The sequence below is a fragment of the Aptenodytes patagonicus genome, chromosome 13 (genome assembly GCF_965638725.1).
Source record: "Aptenodytes patagonicus chromosome 13, bAptPat1.pri.cur, whole genome shotgun sequence".
NCBI lineage: Eukaryota > Metazoa > Chordata > Aves > Sphenisciformes > Spheniscidae > Aptenodytes > Aptenodytes patagonicus.
In genome coordinates, this window is record NC_134961.1 from 9,715,224 (window position 1) to 9,741,785 (window position 26,562).

General features: G+C 40.0%; 1 protein-coding gene across 4 annotated transcripts in view; it reads left to right on the top strand.

The window, feature by feature from the left end:
• MAD1L1 (mitotic arrest deficient 1 like 1) overlaps window positions 1-26,562 on the top strand; it is a 387,234-nt gene that overhangs the window by 113,737 nt on the left and 246,935 nt on the right. For all 4 annotated transcript variants that reach the window (XM_076350728.1, XM_076350729.1, XM_076350730.1 and 1 more), the window contains one exon: window positions 7,702-7,846. In XM_076350728.1, coding sequence (XP_076206843.1) covers window positions 7,702-7,846 — 145 coding nt within the window. The remainder of the gene's footprint in view (window positions 1-7,701; window positions 7,847-26,562) is intronic.

The window sequence follows — 26,562 nt, forward strand, 5'->3', positions numbered from 1 at the left end:
TGAAACCCTTCAGGCAAGTGTATTTGGGAGTGAGTGGGGTTGGTGGGGAAGGATAGAGGTGTAGAGGATTAATCTTTATAGTGAGGGAGAAGCAGAAAAAGACTAGTACAAAAAGAGTGAAAAGTTTTGACTTTCTTCATCATATTTAGGCATGGCCGTGAGTTCATCCAGCCCACAAGTGTGATTATAGATTGGTAACTGATGGGTCCAGCTGCATTATTCATAATGGTTCAGATTGAAATGAAATCATGGAGGGCAATTTTCTGTCTCACACTTCAAGGTCAGATGAGAGTATTTATTATTCCCTCTCTGTTTATCTGTGAATGCAAATTGAATTTAGTGATTCCAATTGATGAAATGTTAGAAATATAAAACTCATCAGAGCTGACATGAAGAGAAATTACTGGGTAGAGCTGGCCAGTGACTTCACCATTCCATGTACAGGCCTCTGCTTTGATTAGTAATTATTTCAATCTTTGGGTTTTCTCATTCCCAGTTTTGTTTCAGTTGTTGTCATTTTTGTTTTCAAAGAAAAAAGTGTAATAACACTTTGAAGCATTTAGAATTTGAATTAGATGATGTAAATAAAGCCAGCTGCAGAGAGGATGCTTGGATCCTGGCCGGAGAAAAGGTTTTCTTTCAAAATTCTTCCTTGGGGTTAGTTTTTGGGTGTGTGTTTGTTTGTTTTTTCCTCCCTCCTATGACACTTCCCTTTCTCCAGTGTTTTGTTCCCTTGCATTGCACTGAATGTTCAAAGCTGACGTGGGGTGTGATGGGGAAGGGAGCAGCCATCTGCCATCTTTTGGTGCTGAAGCTCCATGCATTTCCTTACTGACATATTGCCCACAGACTGACCTTCCTCACCAGCCAGTGTTGTTTGGAGACCAAAAACTAGGACCTGCAAAGGGGACCAAATGAGCATGTCTCTTACTGAAGTAATCGGAATGGAGATACTCTCTTCCCAACTCACTGTAATGCATTTTGGACAATTTAATGAACCTCTTTGCTCAGCCTGGTGTATCACTCTGTGGTCAGAAGGCATTGCTGTAGTGTGTGCCCTGTTCTCTGCAGTGTTGGAAAGACACTTTTAACTTGTACAGGGGAGGATTATTCTTATCTCAGAGTGGGAGTGGAAAATCCTTATCAGTGAATGCTCTTTAAAAGTAGGCAGTCCTCCGTAATTGCCAAATGCCACATAGAAAATTATGATCCAGAGATAGATGATACATGCTGTGCAGGCTGTATGCTGTGTTAATAATTGTAGAGGACCGTTGTTTTTAACTCCTGCTTTTTAATTACTTGCATTTTATTAAGAACGTTTAGTATTTGCTTCTCTACCAAGCACTGCAAAGGGAATCAGTTTGCTCAGGATGCAAGTGTGTCTGACTTGTTGATTCAGAGCAAGAGCCATGAGCATTTGGACATACCAAAAGCCCTTAATAGATTTGTCTACATAAGCTATTATAAATCACTTTGTGTATTCAACTATCAGCTTGATTTCTCCTGTAGCCAGTTTTGCTGAAGACGGCAGCATTTTCAAGTTAGTAAGCATGCAACAAGCAGTGTGGGTTCAGTGGTTTTTAAATACCGGTGGAAGTTCTATTCACCAAATAAATGCCTTTAATAGAAGCTTTGGCCTTATGAACACTTCAGGTTTGGAGGCTTACAGACATTTATGCCTGTAGTTATCTCACCCTTGAAATAGTTTACATTCCAGAAGTCAGTGATGGATGTATTTGACAAACTGTTCCTGTTTCAACTTAAAACCACATAAGTCTCATTTATTAAGACATTGCTTTCATTCTCATCTTGATGGTGGATGTGGAAAGCATGCTTATTAGCACGACAGTAAATCTCACGTTGAGTGGCTGATTAAATGTCTGTTCAGATAGAGCCACACTGGCCTTTGCATTTTGGCAATGTTCCTGTTTTTGGTTCCTTTGGGTTGTTGCGGTCAGCAAAGCCACGTACGTTGCAGCAAGCGTGTTGACCCCATAATGAAAGGAATCAGAGGGTGCCTGATGTGAATTTCTTTTAGTAAATCCTACCTCCTGCCAGTCAATTATGGCTATTGTACTGGGGCTGGGACATAAAATTCACTTTGAAGGAACTGCATTTCTGAGCCTGATATTTATGCTGCTGGCTAGGGAGTAAAATTAAATACTGTCTCAACGATAAAACATATTGCCAGTGTACCAATAAAGCTCCAAACATCTGTCTGCTTCTTACCTATTTCATCTGTCCACACTAGCAAAATAATTCTCTTTATGTTGTTCCCTCATTATAAATTCAGTATGATTCAAGTCTTCCTTGTATGTAGAGCAGCAACATAACATATGAACTGCTTATTTTTGAACGATTTGTGATTTATGGAAGCCTGATGATGGTGAATTATATAAAAGTCTTTGAGAAAATACAAAGTGTGAACCAAGAGAAAGTTTGTGATGTTTGCTGAAGACTTGGGAGAAATAAATAGCAAGAAGAAAGCTTGTTTTCCTACTGACTCTCTGTAGACTATTTCGTGTAGTGTTTCATATGGCTCTCTATAAGGCACAGTTAAAGCTTTGAATAAAATATGGCCTGTGTGATAACTTCCACTGAAGATGTTAATATTTTGTATCGTTGCTCTTTCTGAATGTAGTAACCAAATAACAGATAACATGGAAATGTTGGCCTCCACAGTTCCCACTTCAGCACATCGCAGTAGCAGCGCAGTGTTTGAGGGCAGAGATGGATGCTGCTGCTTCAGTACATTCGCAGTTCTGTATGTGAAGAAGAAAGGAAGCAGAATAAGATGCCAAACAATCTTATTTTAATAAAAGTTAGCACCCAAACCTTTGACTTTTGAGCTGAAATACTTGTAGCACTAAAATCATCTCCTCCATCCTGATGTTTGTTTTTCTAGTTTACCTGCCTTAAATTTGTTCGTTTCGGCAGCTCCATTCTGCAGCAGTGTTCTCAGAGCTCCCACCCGTCTTTTCAGCAGCATTTTATAATGGATCAAATTTTTTTGTTTTTAACGTAAGATGGAAATTTTTCTGTTTTGCCAAGCCCCACCTCTTCTTGTGTCCTGTCCCTTTTTAGGTCAGACTGTTTTTGTGGACATCATCTCCCTTCTGTTTTTCCTTTTTAATTCCCATCCCAGATGATGGTGCTTCCTGTTGAGGCAGGTTAGGCAGAGGCTGAGGGGGGAAGAAGTCTGTGCCACAAATTGGAGGTTGGAAGGAGCCTTGAGGGAGGGCACGGACAGGGATGTTCTGCTGCTGTCCACTGGACAATACGAAGACATGCTGGAGTTACCCTGTTGCTACTTACGCTTCCATGTTGGCTTATAAAACCTGAGGGAGAAGAACTGGAATGAAAAATAACATTTTTGTTCAAGCTCTCTGTTTATCAGTTTCCAGTGTGGTTTATGTCTTTGTGTGTATTGTCTATAAATAGAAGGCTATAAGTTGTCAAGTCTCTGGAATGGGTGTGCTTTTCTTCATCCAAATGTCTTGCTACAAAACAATTTCCCCTGCTCCTTTTTGCCTCATTAGCTTGTGAGCTAACCTTTTTATTTTGGACTCTGTCATGAAGATGTTGATAGTTGCAGTGTGTTTCTTTTTTCTATTCTATATGTGCAATAGCACTGTCATCATGTTTTCCCTCTGTGCATCTTCAGTGTTCTTCCCATCCGCGCTCCCTGGTTTTCGGTGCTTTCTCTTTGATGTGATCCTCGATTCTGACAGTTGGCCCCGGTATATGCAAGTGTCTCATCTTTTCCTGAGTTGCAACATGACCCAGACAGTGTTGCTCTGCTAATTGTCTCTGTGCTGCTGTGGACCTCTTGTTTTCCTCTCAGGTTGCTACACAGACTGGTTCTGGCATCCCGTTTGCCTTCCCTGTTATTTTTTTAGTATCTCGGAGGTGGTAACTTGGCTACTGAAAGGATGGAATGATTAAAATAATGTTTTATGGATCATTGGAGGGGGAAAAAAAAAAGCCATCAGCTGCTTTTGTAATTTTTTGAAGGACATTATTAAAATGTATCTCATAGCTTCAGCATTCACTCTCTGCTGTCATTGTTCTCAGTCTTTCAAAGAACATTCTGGAAAATGAAGTTTTATCATTAAGATTACATTAAAGTGGATTGCAGAAGGGAAGAGCAAAATATGAAGAGTCTCAACAGCTCAGAACAGAAAGATGTTGGCATCTCATTCACTGGGATGTGGAACGAGGAACATTAATAGGCTGATAAACAGAAATGACTTTTTCTCTTTAAGGCTTAAAAGGTTTATTTTGAACTTGCAAAGATTTTAAAAAATGCCAGTTCTCCAAGCTTATGTTGAACGGAGAACCTTGGGCCTATTTTATTTTTTTTAAATGCTCATTTTGAGTGAGCAATTACTTTTGAAAAGCCATAGGTGTCATCAGTATGGAAGAAGAGTGCCCACATCTAACTTTAATTGTATTTGCTGCTGGGTATCTACTTTCAAATCCTGTTTTGTATCAATAAGGAATATAACTTTGTTTTTGGATTTTTTTCTTATAGATGGTTCATGTTGTATTTGGTGCAGTTTCTGGAAAAATTATCCATCTGTCCTAAGAGAGGAAGAAATGATCTTAATAATTTGCTTTGGCATGGTGTGGAGAATTGTAAGAAAGTTGAATTTCACACTTCTTATAGCAAGGAAACCTATGGTAACAGAGTCAGTTCAGAGAAGTTTAAGTATTTTCTCTGCATTCATAGACATCTCTGACATTTAAATTTTATCTACATTAGCATCACATTTGATCTGAGGCTGAAATATAAGCAGATGATGGTGTTCTTTCCAAACACTATGCAATGGCTGAGGAAATTGTCCATTTATCTCCCTTGGCTTAATTTTTCTCATGTTTTGAAACACTAATTTTCCAATCTAGTTTGAGAGGTGTGTATATGGCTGAATGTCCGTGCTCTCCGTGAAATGTGAATCTCAAATTTCATTATTTCAAGAAGGAAACCTAGCACATATCTCATTTTTCTTTGTGAATGTCAGCTCAATCATAATCCGTCTGTCCACTCAGCATTTATAGAAATAGGTCACAATATTGGAAGATGAAGAAAAAAAGATTTCTCCATTGTCCTATCAAAATGTTTTGCAATAATCAAATGTGAGATTCTGGCTGTTTTGTAGTATTTAATCTTATGTTTGCATTTTTTCTTCTGTTCTGACTTTAATGAGGACTAAGTTTCTTTGATAGAGCAAATAATATTTGCAGTAAGGTTTCTGTAGTGTGATTTAATTTGTTATAACACAGTTGTTGAGGTTTTTGTACTTATATTTACCCTATGCATAGAAAAAGAATATTGTTGAGCAAACTCTAATGAATCTTAAGACAGTGGCTGAGGTTATCTGGTCTCACCCATCCGTTCTGCCCTATATTGGAGGCTGACGTGTTGGAAACTTGGTAGGCTGGCACATATGCATGGGTGTAAAGTCTGTCTTAGCACAAGCTTAGCAAAGTCTGTCTTAGTACAAGCCCTGTGGAAAAATAAATGGGGGGATAAATGTTTTAAGCCTAGGATTTTGAGGGGCATGGTGTGATGAATCTTCCTGTTACATTTTAAGATGTCGCCCAAGTTGTGTCCATCTACTGGAAATTACTGTCAGCCTAAATTGCCCCTGAAGGGGTGTTTAAGGTGTAGGGTGCTGTATTGTGAACTGAGCAGCTGAGGTGTGAGCCCATGCTTGAGTTTGCTAGCTATACTGCAAAGTGGTAACCTCCAACAAAAGGACGGGCTGGAGAGCGGTGGTGGGTAGCTTTATAATTTGGCAGCTGTAAGTTCTGAATGATATGTTTTTTGTACACTGCAAGTAATCACTTCTTCAGTGACATATATGTGCTTGTGACATTTGACGTCTCAGTTATACCACTTAATTTTATCCCATGTTTCACAGTATGCCGGGACTCAACCTGCTATTTGTCGTCTTTGGATGTTGGCTTCTAGGAAATTTTTTAATATGGATTTATTTGCAGAATCCGACGAGTTGATTCTCTACTTTATCCTGTGGAGTTCTTGCACTGTTCAATAAGAAAAAGGCTAGTGTTTATATTAAGTATCCACGAGACTGAATTTGAGATGTTTGAGGTTGGGATGGGGAAGGGAGTATCCAGTGCAAGGCTGGCGCTGCTTCATGTTCCATCACCATAGATACTGCTCTTGGGCACAGGTTCCCTTTTTAACTGATTAATTAAACCAGAACCAAGGAAGTAGTGGTGCCCTGGTAATGAAATTATCCATTTTCAAATGCAGATTTGAAGCCCTCTTGATGAACTTTCCCACCTGAATACAACAGTGAAGAGACTATTTCACAGTCCCTGATTATTAAATTGGTCTGTGAATGGTTCCAAATTGAACTGGAGCTTTAAACAGGCTTCTAATTCATCCAGTGTTTTAAAATGCCTATTTTTCTTCAAGGAGGAGTATTTTGAGGTAGGGAGACAGCTGCTTGGGGATTTTGGTGAATTCCTACATAAGTTTCCCAAGAAGTACAATTTGGTGACCTGGCAGCGCAGGATATACTTGATTTACGCTAAGAGTGCCTTTTAAGGCAGTGTTCCCTTTCAGATCTATCTAAACAGTACCTTAACAATAGTGCTATTTTATTTAAAAGCACTTTTATTTATTTTCTTTTAATTATAATGATAAAGAATGAAGCACTCATAAATTTTCCAGTGTTGTTTTTAGCATCAGAGAAACAAAGATCTTCTGTTCCCAAGTAAGCTAGAGGTGTTGGTTTTGATCTTTCTAGCTTGCTTGAGGGTTTTTGACTTGTGTGCAATACTTTTTTTCATGTCCTGCTCACTCTTTAAATACTTAAAGTTAGTGCAGTCTTGGATAAACTTGTCATACTTAAATTATGAACTGACTCTTAACAATCACAAGAATTGTTTCACTCTTATTTTGTTATTGATCAAGTACTTTGCCAGCATACTTGATCTGTGATGAGTTGCTTGATGAGTGCATTGGAACAGCTGTCCATTAGTGTCCCAGCAGCAGACTGAGTGCCTGAAGGGCATGCATGAAGAACATCTCCAGGAATACATGGATAATTGTGCGTCACCATGTCATGCTGCACAGAGAGCTGAGAAGAAGAGGGACCAAGGTATTCTGGCTTAATTGAGAATCATGTCCACGTTGCAAAAGAAGTGCTAATCACCTGGCCTCAGACGACATTTCTCTTCCAATATAGGTTGCTGGCAAGAACAATGTGCAGGTGGTGGCTATAATTACTTGCTGAGTATTATCTGTCTGTCACAGCAGATCATATTAAACCTCAGTTTTACTTCTACTTTGTTAGAAAAAGATTAAAAGATACAGTAGAACCTGAGATCATGTGTCATTTGTTGAAAACAAGGCATCTTCTCAAAGGTAAACTGGTTGATTTTGAAATAGATATGCAGTTATGTAAATGCTTTGTATATGTGAGGTTCCAGTAATTGTCTTGTGCTGAACAAGAAGGCTGTCACTGGGATGGTTCTTCTCTCATGTCTTTTTTTGAGAACAGCTGATAATGGGACTGCAGCTACTCGATTTCCAGTGCTGCAGCCATAAGATGAAATGGCACCAGCCCTAGTGTCCTGGTATCATGGTGATGCCTCTCCTCTCAGGTTTTTCTGATCTGACTAAGAGGCAGTGGTCAAGATTTCACAGGTCTGTATTATCTTTTTTAGTGCCCGAATACTGGAGAAGGCCCGGCAGCAGCTGCAGGAAGAAATGCTACGGATTCAGAGCCAGCTCTTGGATGAGAAGAAGAAGCGTGAGCAGCACGAAGCACTGGTCAGACGGCTGCAGAAGCGTGTACTGCTACTCACCAAGGTGAGTTTCTAGATAATGTTTGGAAAAGCCCGTGTCCTTCTTTCTTTCCTCCAGGTGTAGTCCTTGCTGTTTCTTCTTTGTTCACCTCTGTAACTGGTACTACAAAGTTGATATGGGGCCTTTGTGCGGCGGGTGCTATAGGAGACATGAAACTTGTCTTTAGGGCTGTGTTAGAATAAAAGTACTAGTACATCCTAAGGCTTTGCTAGTGTTCCCCCCATCTGGGCTCATGTTGTGTTGGCGATATGTGACTTCGTCTCAGGCTTGGCATTTGTGCAAGGGCAGAGAATTGAATCATGTTGTCGCTAGAGTGTTTTGAGCCACTGAAGGGAAATTATAATGGCTTTGGCTGCATCACCTCCTTTCCTAAAAAGAACGAAACAACGGCACCTAGTCAACTGTTCCTGTGGAAAAACAATTTACAGAGTAAGAGATTTGCCTTCCTCTTACGCTGAAAGTCTGTTCGAATGTAATGGTAGGCACTAGACCAGTAAATTGAAAATACGTTTTAAGATTCTTTCTATAGGATATATCAAAGAAGTCTGCATTACCCTATATCAGGTATGCTCTCGTGATGGAATTCTATACAATAATTTTGAAGTCTGTAGAGCATTGAAAATTTTATATTAAATTCTGAGAGCGCTCTTTACCCAAAGGGAATAATAATTCTCTGTAGTCAGAATGATAGGTACTTCACTTTCCAAGAATACTCCTTATAAAACTTCACTCATCTGAGCAATCTCCCTGATGTTATAAAGCTGTTCACGTAAGTAAGCTTATGTGTGTGCATAAGGTCAGACTCGAGTAGTTAGAGCGAGTGAGAGGGAGCCAGGCACATCACTGTGTACGGGAAGGAAAGGTGCTGGTATGGGAGTGTCTGAGCAAGAGGGAAAGGAACTGTTCTGTTGCTTGTGCTTTAGGCTTTAATTTTCAGTGTCAGCTAAAGCATTTTGATTGGTTTTAATTAATTTTAATTGTTAAGCCAAAGAATCTGTGATGTATGGTGTGATAAAGCAGGGCTTCTTGACGCATGAAGCAACTGCTTTACAAGAGGATATTCTGTCTTCCCCCTGAAGAGGAGTAGAGGAAAAGTTGGAAATGTCGTTCATCAGACCATGGAAAATAAACTTGTATTTTGACAGTGGAAGTTTTCAGTGTGCTCAATGATTCCTCAACTGACCTGTTTTAAAGGAATAAAGACTCAGCTGTTCTCTGAAAATTTATATTCCATCCAGGGAATGCTAGGGGTCCTTTGTGAAGAAGTGCATGCATTGTGGTACTTGGGCAATCTATCCTTGGCACTATTTCTCCTACTGGTTGTTCTTATGCAAAATTAGAAAAAGGAATTTTATTTAATTAAAAAAGTATGATATTGTGATTTAAAATGAGACTGAGCAAATATATTGCCTGTTAAAAATAATTATTTTACATTGAAAGCATATCACCTGGAATGGTATTTAATCATCTAATTAGTGGCATCAGTAGTACAGTGTGCTTCTATGTAATTTGAGAATGGAAAAGATGAGCTCTCTCTATCGAATCTTTGTCTTGTTAAATAGGACTGTGAAAATCTAATTTGGGGGGAGACAATTGTATATATGATTGAATTGGTATTGCTTTTGATAGTGTGATTTTTGCTTTTGTGTATATTTGACCCTCTAGTAGGGCAGTGAATCTGTTCCCGTATGCTGAGCAAATAAGGATTGGAAGGCATCAGACATGTTTAACAGTGCAAATTTAATGCAGTAACAGCTGTCCTTTCTTTGGGCTCAAATTGTACCCTGGAAGTCTCAGGCCTTGAATATCTTGTAAAAGATCAATAGAAAACAATAAGCTGTTCTTCATTTGATAACAGCAGTATCTAATATTTTAGTAGTAAACATACTCTCTTCAGGAGGTACTTGCTTTGCCAATCTGATTCCTTCTCAGCTTACTTTTATGGCTACTGAATTTTTTTCCTGAAGATTCAAACAATCATTTTTGGCTTTCACAGATTGCCTGTCTCACTTGTTCAGTCTTGTTCATTTTCTACCTGCCACAGTCTCTGTCTTTCTTGGTTGCTCTCATATTTCCATTTCAGTGCATTTAACTTCTCCCTCCATTGCTTGCTTCCTCGCCTCATTTATTTCTTTTGGGCTTTCTTGACCTTACTTGGGCCTTTCCAGTTGGTTTACTGTTTGGAATTGGCACAATTGTCAGTCTAGGATAGTGTGGTGAGTGACTACAAATCTCTCTTCCCTGGCAGACTTGAAGAACAGCGTTCTCCAGTCTTTGACATATTAGTGCAGTGGTCCAGCCCAATCGATTCCACCTCTGACAGTGGGATGGCATAGGAGCTGCGTCCTGGTTATTCATGTTGACAAATTGCTGTTTAGAACATGTTAGTTGATTACTTTCTCCCATATGTCCTTGTAAATCAGGGCAGTACTTAAGTTTTCTGAACCACATGTTTTCAGTGAAACATAAACTAGATTTGGACACTCTAGAGGTTTTCAGACATTGATGGCTTGAAGGTATCTCCTGGAGTGTCACTCTGTTCACTTAAGGTGATGAAAAAGAAATTGATGTTTGAAGGGATGTATTCACTCGCTCTTTTAGAAATCCACTTGGCTGGGTTCGCTGTCTGTTGTGCTGTCTTTTTGCTTTGGCTTTGCTCAGAGTTTTAGGGAAATCTTTAATCTTTGCTTTATTACCTGAGGTAGTTCTGATACAGCAGCAGTGGGACATAGCTGAAATGCTGGGGAAAGACCTAGTCCACCTCTGCCCTTTTTCCTGTTTGATTTACTGCTGTATTGGCTTTGAATGCCATGTTTACCTACACAGTTTTGTATTTGACTTTTGTGTTGTCCTTAAGCTTGTGAGTATTTCTCTTTTTCTGAGAGCTTTGCACACTACTCCTGGTCTTTGTTCATGAAGTAGGCTTATTAAAAACAGTCAATTCTGCTACTGAATGGCTAAAATTTGAATCTCTTAGGAAATTTTATATGACATGTAGGTCTCCCAAAATGAAAAACCCTTTCTGAAAATCCTCATCTGAGCGCAAGCAGCTGATTGAGTCAATATTTAATGGAAACAAAGCTCTGGTCTATTTGTTTCAGGAGGGCAGCTTTCAGGAGGCACAAATGGACCTTGTGCAACAGAAGTGAGGTTGGAGCAATAAAGGCACACTGAAGGGTTCCCAAAGCCTTCTGATGTGGAGGGCCACACGTTGGCTTACATGGATCGTTTTAGGGTTGTCACCTCCTTGTCTCCTCATGTGATTTTTACTTGGTTGCGATCAGCCCTTAGCTGTATTCCTTACTTAGTTGCTCTTAGGGTTCAGACCTGCCAGCCTCTTCTCCTGCACGCGTGCAGTTCAGTGACTCCTTAAAACAGTTATTTCTTCTGTGCACAGAGCTGGTGGACATAACTGCATGAAGCTGCAGAGTGACTAGGAACAGCCTATAACACATGCAGAGATTTGACCAGAGACAAAATGCGCTGCTTTTTTGCAGCTGGTGTGAGATCCTTTGGGGAAGCTCTTACCTATTTGCATACACCAAAACTCAAAATGTGAAGCCCAAGTTCAGTTACTTCTTGTAACATTCCAAGTGAGTCCAATTTGCTTCTGAAATCGTAGACTTTGTGAATGTACACTGTCCTAATTGCATCCCTTGCTCTCGTATAAGGCATAACGCAGCAAATGAATTAATCTGATTGTACTGGATGTTGTTGTTTTGCTGTGTTTATTTCCCATCTGTGCATTTGTCTGCCTTTGGGTACTCCACTGCCCCAAGAAGAGGCTGAAAAATTCCATTTTGTGTTCTGAGCGTTCAACCAGATCATGTGATCTGATAGGAAATCTTTGTCTATTGAGACATAATTTAGGCCATCACCATAAAAGTTGGAGATTAAGCAAGTATTGATTAAATAACTCTAGCTGAGTGTTCATACCACATGTTCCTGGAGATATCTTCGCAAGAGTCAGTGCAAAGTATGTAAGTGACTCCCAGAGCTGAGAATGGCAGAGATGCATCAGAAATGGGACTAGGTAATTAAACTGTTCATTAAGCATGGCAGATGCAGAGTTCATGGCTTGATTCGCCATCTGCTTTGTTTTGTAATCAGTAAAGATTTAAAATAATGCTGCTGGTTTCTCTGTCATATTGGGTCCTGCATTATGTTTTTTTTCTTAGGAGGCAGATGATTTTAAAGTACAAGGAAGGATCTTAAAGTTCTAGGGATTCAGTGAGGGGGGTGAATTAACCCTTTTTCTGGGATACGTAAAAATTTAACTTCAAACATTGCACTCAATATTGCACTCAGTAGCAATAAAAACAGCCAGTCTGGCAAACAGATGCCTTGCAACAGACCTTCTTTTGGGTATTATGCCCTGTGCTCTGCGTCCAGGTAGCATGGACAGCTTTGGGGCAGAACTGAGCTGCTCCTCTGTGTTATGGGCAGTATCGAATGCTTTTCCCTGGCTGTTATGATACGATGCTTCTTCCTTCCTTCAATCCACTTCATGACTCCATGTGTATCATTTAAGCAGTGCCATTACTCATGCATCACCAGCTGTGCTGCCACTCTATGTGTGATTGTTAACTGCTGTCAGCCTGACCCTTGCCAATCCTTTCCCTCTGCTCACCGTGTCTCCCCTCCGTAGATTTTTATAAGCCCATGGAAGTTATCTTCCTTTTTATGCCTGCAAATAAATACATTTTAAAGCAATTCCAGTGCTCCCTCTTCTATGATTCAGCAAGGCAGGTTTTGTCAGGTGAGGTAGTACGATCATCCTGCGTGCTTGAGAAGAGGGGAGACAAGACACTTTGTGTTTGAAAGAGACTCAACAACCTTTAAGATTGAGCACAGTTCCCTTTAATTTCAACTTGATTATATTAATCAGTTAAATAATTTCACAGAAAAGGTGATTGGTAGTTATGGATGAGAGGGGGATGATAGCAAGGGAAGAGAGAAGATCATTAACCTCTGTGGGACAGAGAGAAAGAGGTAATTGCTGCCTGCGGAGGAATACGGGGGGTTTGAACAGGTCTCTGCTGAATTGTAATTTTTAGTATCCAGTAACATCATGAATTTTAATTCCCAGACTCCTCTTGTAGGATGCCTCTTTTAAAGGATGAGGACTAACAGGTCAGAGATGAGATAGATGCTTTTATGAAAAATCTCCCCTCTCCCCGCCGTTAGCTGGTGTTATGTTGATCCCAAGTTCAGTCTGATGCAGGGTGGCTGTTAGGCTTTGTGTTTGTGGTTTACACAGGAGTGTCTGGGTTACTGGATAAAGCGTGCTAAGTTTTGTGAGGAGAAAGTGGGATTTTGGGGTTTGATAACTGCTGCTGTAGGCTTTTGCTGTTAAGGTTGAGGAAATACCACATTTTGTGTTTGCTTCTGTTGGTCTCTGACAGCCTTGTGTCTTGTGAGGTGGAGGTGTTTCAGTGAAAGAGTTCTGGGAGGATTTCTTTTAACACTAGGGTTTTTTGTCCCCTGTGTAACCCAAATTTGTTGTGTTTTTTTTTGAGTAACTTCTTCCAGTTATTTACTGTGTCATGTTTTTTCAGTCCTGATCCACCTAACCACCTTCTGGAGCTCGGGCAGCTGCCTCCTAAATGTAGCAGCATTGGAGGTAATTTGCTGTACCACTCTTTGCCTGCAATGGATGCTCCACAAGGAGATTCTGCAAATAGTTACTCTGACAACACTTTTCCTGTTTATTTTTTTTTTTAAACGTCTGTCACTGGTCTACTTTACTTTTCTTAATCATCTTGCTGTCTGCATTGTAGGGACCTTTAAACCATGCTCTCCCCTTCCATATGTAACAGCTTTCTAGGATCTATTGACCTGGTTTCAAATATCTCTAGACCTCAGGTTTTGAGAGTGATTTTTCTCCTTTGTCTGTACCCCCTAATTTGTCTGCTTCTGGGTTTTATTTAGCTTGTAATGGAATGGTCTGACTCTAGTTTTCATGGAAGTTGCTACAGAAAATACAAAAGAACAAGTATAAAGTTTATCAGCCTCACCGTAGTCTTGACTGTGTTACATAAGTCACTCAGCTCTGCAACTATAGAAGCATAGCAGTGTTGGTGGCTTCACCCTGCCTTTCTCATGAACCAGTCACAACATTTAATGAAATGGTTTCATCTGCAGTGCCTGCGCTGCCCTTTCTGTAGCATGCTGATCAGAATCCCACAATACTCTAACGGCAATTTTTGCAGAGATTTGTACAATGACAGACTAACTTTGTGCTGATTTATACTTGGTGCTTCATTATATTCATTACAAGATCTTATTTGCATGCTTGACATTTTAAAATATTGTATTTGGAATGTGTTCTTTATTTTGAGACCTTTATTAAGCAACCTCAGTCTAAGGGTTTAATTGTTACTGATAGCTAAGAGTATAATTACCTCAGTAAAATATCATGACTATATTAAGCAAATGGAAATTGTCTTCCAGAATAAAGTGAGTACAAGCCATTTTCCTTTGAAACAGGCTGTTCCACGAGGCCTGCTAGTATCGTTTGCTAATACAATTGCAGAATCTCTCTATAAAGAATGAATAAGGAGAGCTGAAATCGATGTGTTTGGAGAAGAAGCTGTCTGTAGTCATTTCGAAGCAGTGCACAAAGACCATTTGGAAGAAGGAAGTATCTTTAAACTAAACCAGAAAATATTACTGTTTCTCAAGTGAGATTTGCAGATTTCTGAAAGACAGGAGAAATGCCTGTTTTCTGGTATGGGCTCCCAGACAAGCGCATGCTTTTCTTTTGCTTGGTTTTCTTTGTTTGACATTAGCTTCCTTACTTTGCCTGATATGGTCATAGGTTTACTACTCACTTTTTTTACTCAATGAAGAAAGTAGCAGAGTTGTTGAGTTCTCACTTCCTTACCTTGCTCCAAAATGACTTTTAAAAGCCTAAGAGTTCCCTTAGTTTCTGACTTGTTGGTCTGCATCTGTTGAAGGGATCTCTGGATCTGAGATGACTGAGTTTGTTCACTGGCTGTGGGCGCTGCACATGTTTGGGAGCGTGGTCTGCCCTTACCTTCTTGCTTTCTGTTGGATCCTCTCTAGTGAGATCTCTTGATCTGATGCTGCCCTAATTCTTCATAACTAGTGGATAAATTTGCCTTTTCACTGACTTTGGATAGTCTACCTCTTTGTGTACCTATATGGGTACCTGTAGGAATTTGTCCCACAGAGGCATGAAAGTGATATGCTTTTTTAGAGTACAGCTTAGTCACCTTAGGGCTTTCAACATGGAAATGGTGAATGTTAGCTTCAAATTACCAGCCTGGGGGCAGAAGATAAATTGACTTGTGGGCCTTGCTTCCCTTTCCCTTTTAGAAGCATGAAAGAGCTTATAAAAATTATCTTTGCTATTTTTTGGCAATCAGTTCTGTGTAATTCTTTCTCTTGCCTTTTTATGTGTCTGGTAAGCCTTGCAATGATAAAAATATGGTGTTCATTACTATCTTTATATCTGATGCTTTTAAGATGGAGGCACAAGGACAACCTCTGTATTCTTATTGATGTTGTCTGACATAATTTCTATTTAAGCAAGGTGTTTAGAGGGATTTTTGAAAATTTTATAACAATTCAGAATATGCAGCAAAGTTAAAAGTTATGTGTTATTTTCTGAGGTATTTTTGAAGGTCTGTAGAATTGTGATCTTTTTTCCCAGAATACTGACTGGATTCTGCTTTGTCCTACTGCCACTAGATATTAATGCTCAATGCTAAGAGGTTAGATTATGAAAATTAGAAATATACCCATAAAATAATTTATTTGACCTTCAGTTCTCGTACTTCTCTGAGAGAAAGGGCTGTAGGACTTTTAAAGGTAAAATATTCAATAAAAAGAAATTAGGTTAATCCAATGTTATGGCTGAGAATTTAAACTCACCCAGGTCAGGTAATTCAAAGTTATAGTTCCCTTGATGCGCATGCTGTAACATTTATTCCTTAGCTCCTCAGCCCTGAATTATGAAGGATGGTCGAGCGGATATGGCAGACAAGCAAGCGGGAAGATGGATGGGTGGAATGAGGGAGTTCTTGTTAAGGGAAGTCGGGCAGAACAAACCTCACTTCTGCGCCTCGCGAGCGAGGGAAGGGCGAACAGCAAGAGGTGGCCGAGTGAGGTAGCTAGGCATGGGCTTGGGCGGTATCCAAGGATAGGGGAAGGGACTTGGGATTTCTGAACAGCAGGCTCTAAAATACTAGCTAGGATAAGCTTCACAAACAGGGTTTTTTGCATTTCTTTGTTCCTCAAATACTTATGGTTTGAAGGCATTAATATCTGTGCCTCTTAGAGTTGTGGTATTGCCAGGAGAACTGCGGCTTTGAATCTCTGACTTCTCTCTGTTTTAATTCTCAGCCATAAAACTAGATTAACTGGGTTTGCTTCAAGTTGAATTGCAGTGGATTTTTTTAAAGGATAGGAGAGAGAGATAATTAAGTAATTGCACAGTAGCTTATTTCAACATGTGAGCCTCTGGTAAGAACAGCTGCACTACTCAGACACCAGTCACTCAGAGCATCCTTTCAAATGAAGACCCAAAATCTTTATAAAACTGAAGGACTGTCTGGAGAATTAAGGAGTTTTGGATTGCTCCTGGCACAGTATCATGCAGTACTAACTATTTTGTTCAATGCATGTTCACAACATCTCAGGTCAAGCATTGCTTAAATTGATGAATATATTAGAAATCAAATGAGTTTTTTCAAAGCATTGTGGAAATGGTCTTTGACCCATGATTTGTTGCATTGAGGAGAAATGAACTGTTCCCTATTTTATGAGCACACTTGCTTATTAACAACATTATTTAAGAGAAACTATAGCAAATTTGAAGAATTGGTCTAGTTTCAGTTAATGAATTCTGATTGATGTAATGAGATTATTATATTACAAGTTTCTCAATATATGGGACATATGCTGTGTTGTTTTGGTTTGTTGTTTTGTTTTGTTTTTTTTTTTAGTGTTGTGTGGGACATCTAGACCAGGAGCCGTGAAGAACCATTAACCATAAATTTTCCTGTTCAGATGGAAGCAATTTGGGTCAGTGGGGAAACTGAGGCTTAATTTTCTCTCTGTATGAATCCAGAGCCTCAGGATTTCCCCAGAAATATCACTACCTTTTTTGAAGTCAGGAATTTGAAAGGGGATTAATAGGTAAACAAAGTGTGAGCATAAGACAGGAAAATAAGATAAGCTTTTTACATCAAGATGATGTTTAACTTTCTTCCTGTCGGGAGGAGGAGGAGGAGAACTATTTTTATGAGAGTCTTATGATTTGTAGAGGTTGTATGTAGGAAGATCCTACAACCCTATGGGGTGTCCAAGCTGCTTTTTGAGCAATGTTTAAATATGTCTGTAGTTGTGTCTACATCTTCTTACTTTCCTTGGGTAGTAAAGAAAAAGAATTGTCTAAGGAGTCCAGCAAATGTGTCTCTTTGCTTGCTATCACCTTGGCTCCGTAGGAAGTGAAATGTGCTTACTCCAATGCCGTATCATCCCAGGTACTTGCTCGCATATGCAACGCTGAGGGAAGCAGAGACTACACCCTACTTGGTCTTCTAGTGAATATTATTTTGGGTGCCACAAGACTGTGTGTAAGGAATTGAGACAAAGTGGTTGAAGTGAAAGTAATTGAAGGGGGGAGTGTTTTTAAACTGATCACTTTTCTGCAAGTGTTTGAGAAGGTTTGCACTGAGCTCGTGCCTAGGAGCTGCAAACACCTGGAGGGCTGGGTTTGACATCGAAGGCAAGTATTTTTCACAGGAAAATTTACATTCTGCTCATTTGCTGTGACAGCCCATGCTGTAACTGCAAGATCTGTTGTTTTGCTGCAGCTGAATACTCTTCCCCCCCGCCCCTTTGCTCCACTCAAGATGCGAGAGCGGCTCCCTCCGTTCAGTTTTCTCCACCCTGCTGATGGGACTCTGAAGCTTACATTTGCTTGTCCTGAATCCCTGTAAAGAGCTGTAAAAACTAAATATAGAAAGAAGTGGAAGACAGGACTCAGGGCTCACTGTCCTTGTGTGCATTTGAAGGAGAGATTCAGACTACAACAAGCAGCAGGTCCTAGGTAGAGCCTTGACCTACCTGAGTGTATAGCACGTAGGTTTGGATTGAGGTAGATGGGGTGTGCCCAAAGCCCCGTGGGCTCAACCTCCATGGGACAATGCCCCCATGTCCCTCCGTGGGACAGTGCCAAGAACCCATTCCCCTTTCAGGGAGAGGAGATCCTCTTACTTCCTTTCTCCCTCTGAGCAGCAGGGTCTTCCTTCCACTGGGAGAAGCAGTTTGAAGAGTCCCTGCTCCCACACCCTTTCTTCTCTGCCTCTCATGGGAGACACATAGGTTACAGGTAGGTCCAGGACCAACAGCTGGTTGTTATTGCTTACGTGGATGGGAGAGTAGCTGGGAAGATTAATTCTGTGCATTAAACGTGATTAAATTAAAGGTAAGCGTGGATGTGAAGTAACATTTCTTTCAGTATGTGCACACAGCATAGAGCCACGTGCTTCTACAGGTCATGTGCAAAATGAATTTGCAAAATGAATGTGCAGTTCTCAAAATGATCTAGTGTCTGAATTAGCAATTTAAGCAATTTAACTCTTTTTCTCCCCAGTTGCTGTTTTTCCAGACACGTACATAAGCTGCAGAATGTTTTGTGCTTGTAACAGTAGTTCTACTATGTAAATAGTATTTTCAGTTTTACAGATAAGGAAACACTTTCTGGCTTTAAAAAACTAATTTTCTGTTGATAACATACTACCTTTGGAGACCAACTTTCCAGTTGACATTTCTATTACATTAATTACAAAAGAAGAAAAGCTGTGCTTGTTTTGTCACTGGGAAATGCCATTTGCAAAGTTATTGGAAAGCTGACCTTGTCAGAAGTGTTATTGCATTATCCCTCTGCCCAACTGAATGGCAAGAAAAAAATGCAGAAAGAAAAAAGCAATTTCAGGAAATATAATGAAATCAAAACAAAATGCCTTTTATCCCTCTCCAGTGTGAAGATGTTTATTAAGATAGCATATGTAAGAGTTTGGTGCTGGGGGAAGAATGCTTGTGAACCACTCTAGGTTGTTTTTTAAAAATAAAAACCACCGTGTGAGAGAATTTTTGACCTTTTGCATGAAGTGAACATGAACAAGTGGCAATACTGACTCCAGTGACATCTCTCCCACTCCCTGTTTTAACCCGCTGTAACCCTGACCATCATCCTTTTCCTCCCTTAGCCATTCTACACACAAGGCTGCGGGGGCTCAGCCTGCACAGACCAAAGTCCCCGCGCAAGGGCTGGGGTAGGGGTAACCTCTGCCACCGCGGTGCTTGGAGGGTCTGCTGGAAGCAGTTTCTTTCCTACCTCCAGTTCACTCTGCCAGTCCTTTAAGTAAATCTCAGCTCTTCTGTTTGCTTCTAGCAAAATACCAAGCAACTCATCTGTTTGTTTTTCCTCTTTCTCTCCCAATTTAAAGCCACAAAGCTATTAATTTTTTCAGAGCCGTTACTTGTCCTCCCTAAACACCGGGGAACAGCAGCAGCTGCACATTCCTCCTGCTCTGCCTCAGTGTCCCCATCCAGGCACAGCTTTGCTGAACAGCCCTGGTGATTGCCTTCTGCAAGAGAGCTGCCTGCTTTCATATGCCTCTAAATAATCCTCTCCACTCTACACACAGAGCAGAAAAGTACCACTTGGTTTAGTGGCCATTTCTTCTCTGAACGTGTGAGCTACAACAAGAGATGCTGAGTGTCTGATTCTGCTCATCCCTGTGCTTTCTCCCTATGGTGTAGCTGTCACAGAGGTACAGTTCACAGGTAGCTCAGTGAGTTCGTAATGGAGCATGTTCATCACACTTTAAAGGCTTTAAATGAAATCTTTTCTACCGAAGGAATGATTAAAAAACCCAAGAAAGCTATTTAACCCGCCCCCTCCTTTTATGCTAGCCAACATGTTTTGTATGTAATATCTATGCACATGAGTTTGTCATGTGTGGTGTTAACCCAAGGCTATGTTTGTAGCGCTGGCATTCCAATATTGGCTTTTTACTTGCATAAAAGAGAAGGAAAAAGAAAACTGCTGAATCCCCTGAAAATATCCTAGATAGGATGCTGAACAGCTGTAAATAATAGCCAGGTTTATAGTTTAACTTTCTAGAGCATATGCAAACTGAAGGATATGAAACATATGTTCTAAATCTGATGCTTTCCTTCAGGTAACACAAGTAAACCAGAAATACAGACAGAAGTAATTAAATGTGCATACCTTCCCTGCCTCACTTTCCTCCCTGCCTGCACATGGATTAGTGAGTTCTGAGGTTCTGAAGGTCCTTCTGCTGCAGCTGTTGGCGCATCCTCTGCGTCTTGAGTCGCGATCTCTGTTGGAGTTTGCTCTCTAACATTAAGAACAATTTGATCCCTCAAAGGGACCAGCTAAAGTTGACTCCCCTGAATCTGTCTCCTACCAAAAATACCCTAACTTTCTGAGGAGGTCTTTTTACTTTTCACCTAGCTAGGGTGAGTTTGGGGTTTTCTTTGTCAGTGTTTATGTACTACTTCTCCCTCTGCAGAGGTAGTTTTTGTCTGATTAGTTTTCCTTCACAGAGAGGGAGCAGGGATGTGGAATTGTTGCCCCTCATCAGCCAGCAGTTACACAGGCTTAGTTTTAATGTCAAACTGCTCCACTGAAAGAACTGGATCTCTTAGCTGCAGCCAAAACATCAAAGTATACATTTCCAGTTGAATTAGCAATAACAGCAGATAAAGGACTTGCTGCTCGCCCCGGCCCAGTAGGCATGGGTCATACTTTGTTTGCTTTATGGAGAATTTGCTGTATTTTGGACGCTCTTCAGCTGACAGAACCTGCAAGCTTCCTCTGCTGTGGTTCTGCACGTGGATCGTAGTTGTGCCTCCATGCGAATGAATCTGCAATGATCTGCATCAAAAGTTTTGATTTGTAATTAACTTTTAATATGCTAAAAGGAAGGCTAATAAAATGAAATGTAAATTAGAGAGTTCACATTCTTCATACAAATACAACTTAAGAAAAATGGTATCTTCTCATTTTGCTGCATCGTTAAGATGTAACAGGCAAGATTGCTGCTCTCCCCAGGGAGAGCTTTGGGACTTACAAGGTTTATTCATCCAGACCAATGACTTCTTTTTCCTTGCAAATTTTTCCCCCAAGAAGTAGTGATAAGAAACTCTGGGGGGAGGAATCTTCTTCTTACATTGGCTGTCCTTTCTCTTTTTTGTCTTGGGACTTGGTCTGGAGTTAAATGTGTTATAAATATCTGAATATCAATGTTTGGTAGACTTATGAGAGCTGTTAACAACTAATGAAGGTTAAATACTGTCTATTTTGGGAACCTGAAAGACACCGTCACTCATATTTTAGCAGTACTCGATGTTTAGAGTTGCATTTTTCCTTTTGTCATTCCTGTGAGATAGAGAAGCACTGTTATCTCAGTTATAAAAGAGGATGGGGAACCGAGACGCTTGGATGAAACGGCTGAAGACCTGAGCCCAAGTCAAACGGGAGTTCTGTGGAAGAGCTGTTAAATCTTTATTGCATCTCTTACTGAGAATATGTGTTTTTTATGGAGTCCCACAATGCAGACTGCAGTTTTCTGTGCCTTACCTGTGTGACAATGACCTTCCTTCAGATAGCAAGTCTTTTTCTGTAGCATGTGTGTATGTATTCCCTGACACTGCCTGTTCCACTGTATTGGCATCAGCATTTCTCTGGTTTTCTACATCTGCTGACTCTTGTCATATCCTGAAAGCATCTAGTATCATTTTGGTGAACCTGTATTAGTACAAGGATCTGATTTTCTCCTGGAGCAGTGTTGCTGAAGTGGTTTTGTTTGTGGAGGTTGTGGCCTGGTTTATAGGCACAGGCTGGAGCCCCTTCCCTTCTCTCTGCAGGCCATGTCTGGCCAGCATGTCGTAGGGATGTCATAGCTCCAAAGGGTGTCCAAATCAAATACCTCGGAGATTGTGGTTTAAAAGCTGCTTGCGTGCACACTGCGTGAAATCTAATATTTTTTTCCTTCCACTTTGCATTAACTTGCATTTGTGTGTGCTCACTCTGCTTATCAGCCTTTGCTCTTCCCTCATTATTAATTTTTTTTAGGTGCTCCAGAATGCCTCACCCTTGTCTCTAGACTCTGCTAACATTAATATTTTATGTTGTCAGCACACATCTTGCTATTTGCCCCTGTTTTTCTACACTAATAAGTACACTGAATGAAACTTCTGGCTCTAATCCCTAGTGCAGCCTGCCGCTAATTGCTTTCCATGGCGAGGAAGAATAGCGTGCTCCTCCATTAGCCAGCTTTTACCGACAGGTATTTGACTCTCACATAATGATTAAAACTGAGGGATGCTCAGTCATTTATGTAGACTTTCAAAACCCTGCATTCACTAGTTCGCTCTCCTGTGAGTTCTCTCAAAGAATTGTTAACTAGTTCAGTTTAAATTACTTTAACAAAAGCTTATGCTTATCTATCTCTATTTTATCGTTACACTCAACTAAAAAATATGCTTTGTAATTTTGAACCTTCTCAACTAATTTTCTTAATGTTCAGGTGAAAATTCCTTGCCAATGACTCTAATTTCCCAGAACAACCTTATCTTCTCTTTCAAAACAGATAGGAGGATGTCTGCTGTCTAGTATCTCCAATATAATAGCCATTTTTAATGATAAATCATTTTACTCCTTTTGTCTCTTAACACCTTTTGTTATTTTGGTCTTGGGTGAATATCTAGCTTTGGGATTATTATTATTATATCTTCTCCTTAGTGCAGTTTAATTTCTTGAAGCATTTAGTTGCCTCTGTCAGTTCTCTGGTTAAAATACAACAGAGGACCTGTGTTAAATTTTTCAGAGCCTGTATCTTTGCTGGGTCAGAGTTAGAGTGCAGCTACAGTCACTCGTGCTTCTGACTTCTGAAAGACTCGAAGAATTGCTCAGTATACACAGCTGTCCATCTCAGTTTGTTTTGGGGTTTTAAGTTTTCATTGTGTTGAAATTTGTCTACCTTTAAAATATAAATGATTATTACTGCTGTGGCTTTTACTTACTTGAAATTCTCCATTATGTTTTATATTTACATGACCTTTCCTCACTTTATGCAACCATCACAACTTTTTATGTTTTGATGTTTGTTTTTATTTTCATCTTTATGAAACTGGTAATGTGTAAAAAAAAAAAAAAAACAAAACCAAAAAAACCCCAAACCCATGGAGATCGGTAGGTTTATTTTCTTCCAAATTTTGTTAAAGATTTGAGATACTCTTGCAAGTTCATGTATTGCGACTAGCAATTTTTTAAATATTCGTTGTCTTCTCCCCGTATGAGTGTCTGAATATCATGTGAGATTTAACACTGTTGCAATGAGTAAACAAATCACTGTATTTCCAGGCAAAGAAAAGTATAACTGGAACACAGTTGCTGTCACTCCTGTCTATCTTGAAGATGAATCAGTCTGCTGAAATGTGCACCCATGGGCAGTATATAGAGCTAGGTAGTCTTGTTCTCTATGATCAGCTTGAGATTTCAAATCTGTTATACCTTATCTGGGGTATTACTTCGTGGATTTTTTCCCTTTCTTCCCCTTTTTTAAAATTTATTTTATTTTTTTAAAGAAACTGTCTGGTTGGTGGTTGCATACTTATTTAAAATGAAGCAATCAGGTGGCAGATAAACTGAGAGGCCACAATTCAGATATTATCAGTGCCAGGTATTCTTACCAGATGGCCAAAGTGCAATCTTTTAACTAATCGTGGATGTGATTATGATGTTTTTATGAGCTTATTCCAATTTCATCATTTATTTGTCTTCATAGCTGTTAAGTGCACTTTTTATGGTGTTTCTCTCTACTGGAAAATTTAGATCAGATTAGAACATGACTTCTCAAAGCTGCGGGAGCTAGTGCATGGTTTAAAGAGGATTAGTGATCAGTATGTATAAGGACTATTCTGTGTAAGGTAAATCTTAGAAGGAACACCTTCATCTTTAGTAATTTATGTGTCAGCAGAGATTTCCTTCTTCCTTCAGCTGGAATCTGTTGTGTTAAAGGTCATTTTATTGAAATTCATGCTTACATATTCATAAAAGCGTGCATTCTTCTGAGCATTATCAGTCACCAAGTTTTTGAAGTTGCCATGCTGGAGATTTTCTGTATCTTCTAGCACTGGAATCCGGTATGATGAATAAAGTGAAATGTCTGCTCTTGATATTACAGCATTAAAAAAATTAGGAGAGGGGATTGTGATGACATACGGTCTTTATACTTAGTGTGGTTCAACTGGCAGGAAAACATGAAATTACAGGAATGGGAGAACTAGATGATGGGCTTGGTTAGTTATAGGCTGATGCTGTATAACAAATTTTCTTTGCTTAACGGTATGTCTGTGATCTAGGCACCTTTTGCTTATTCCTGTGTCTTTATTCTTTGAATCCTCTGGGAATAGCAGACTTGGCAAGATATGGTTTTGTATTTATCTTTTGCATTATTTTAATTTATGTTTGTTAAACCAGCTCTCTAAATATTATGGAAATCTAGGCTGAAAAGGATGGGGGGAACGAGAGTGTGGCAGGTAGAAATTTATACCTTTGACCCTCTTGATTGATCTTTGGTCTCTGACCTGGACTTAGCAGTCCTATTCCTGCATTATAAAAGCTGGAGATTTGCCTTAAAGAAGCGTCCCTTCTACTTTGTTCTCTTTTTTCAGCCTTACTTGCCTTTTATATCACCTCATCAGGTAGACTTTCAGGGTTCTTGCCTTTGCATCACTGCCTGTTTATCTTGCATTGGTTTTGAAGTCTTAGCAAGGGAGCAGGCTGCTAATGTCATTCCCTGCCACGTTCCCCCTGCTCTCCAGGCTTTTCACGCAGGTGGCTTTGTGCTATAGCCAGGGCTTTCCCTGATTTACCTGTTGGACTTCAGCACTTGGAGTTCTGCTGTTCCCTCCTTCAGCTCCGAAGAAACCCAGGGGACTGAGAGCCAACTCCTTGCAGTTCTGGCTGGTGCATGCTCTTAAGCTGCTCGCAGTCACCCTGCAGGGAACTAAATTTTTGTTCAGCTCTTTGGGGAATTTTACAGGTCAGCTCTCTGAGCCGTAAGTGGCCTCAAAGTGGTCACTCCAAGGAATGGCTGGAACCAGTGACCATTCCGCAAGATTTGTACTGGCTCCCATCACCCAGCAGGATAGCACTTCCAGAGCTAAATCTAACCTGCTAGGTAAGAGTTGTTTGACAATCTTGTGTTGCCAAAGACTGTGGCACTGCAACTCCTTCCATTTATCCTTACATTTTTTCCCCCACCAAAATTTGTTTGAGATTTCCTGTAATAGAGGGTTATGAATAACATTTGTCGCATTTGGAAAATCTAAGTCATTGAGGAGTGATTTCAGCTTACTCCTTATAGCCTGCCAGCCTTTTTGCCATTCAAGATTTGAAGGACTGTGTATTACTATAGAGCTGTTTCATCAAGTTTTCTAACAATGAAATTGCTTTGCTCTTCAACCTTGAGGATTTTGTGTTTACTACAGGCTGAGAAAATGTGGGCCAGAGGGCGTAGATGTATAGCATGTATAGTATTGGAAACTAGAGGAGGCTGCTCGATGTGTATACGCGTATCTGAGTGTGTGTAGTGAGCTCTGGCGTGCTTACCCCAGGCGTGGGGGACTGGCTGTCAGACGGGTGTGAAGTGTGCTGTCGTCTTGCTTATGGCATCTCTTTGTTTCCCATCCAGAGTCGGAATAATGACAGCTCTGGTAATGCCAGATGGCAGTCACCAGTCATCATTTAACAGCAGAAAAATGTCTAAATATTGTCTCCAAAATTGGTTTGTTCATTCTTTCTCCTTGTTCTAGCCTGGCAGTGATCCGCAGGCAGCACTTAGGGACCTCCTAAGAAGATCCCGTGTAGAAAACTGTCAGAACAGATTGCTGTATGGATTTTCAGAGGATTAAAGTTAATTAAAGAGCTCTTCCTTGCTTTCATTTCCTCCTATCTGCCAGCTATTTACATGCTAATGTAGGGTCTGCCAGGGAGAATAGGAGAAGTGTCAGCATTGGGCATGTTATCACACATGGAAACAGTAGAAAATAATGAGATGAGCAATATATATGTGTGTGTGTGTAGCTTGACAACTGAAAGTCAGCAGCACTGCTTTTTGCATATTTTCAGTAGTGTGTGATCTTACTGAATATAATTCACTCTATTACATCTTGCGCTGCATAATTTAATACTTCATTCACTATAGTATCTTTACATAAGCAGTTTTATAAATAGACAGATTTAAGGGTTTTTTTTGTCTGCCTTTTCTAAAGAGGAAATATCTTTTCTGCAGAAGTAATGAGTAGTTTTACTAGGAGTACAAACCCAGGAGCAGAGATTGTGGTGGGGACTGGCATCTACTGTTGCCTTCTCCTGGAAAGATTAAGCAGTGTAGGTGCTCGGCATGTAAGCAACCCGAGAGTGGATGTAATAGTTTTCTGCTCCAGTTGCATTATTATTTGCCCATTCCATTTTCACACTATTTCAGAGGATTATTTTCTCGTGTCGTTTTTCAATATCTTGCATTTTAACACTTTATTAAAACTACTACATAACAGATGAAATAAAATTGATCCCAGGTTACGTTTCAAGAGGGAGTTTAATGCTTTAGGAAAATGAGAAGCCTTGCTGTCTGCGTTTTTCAACA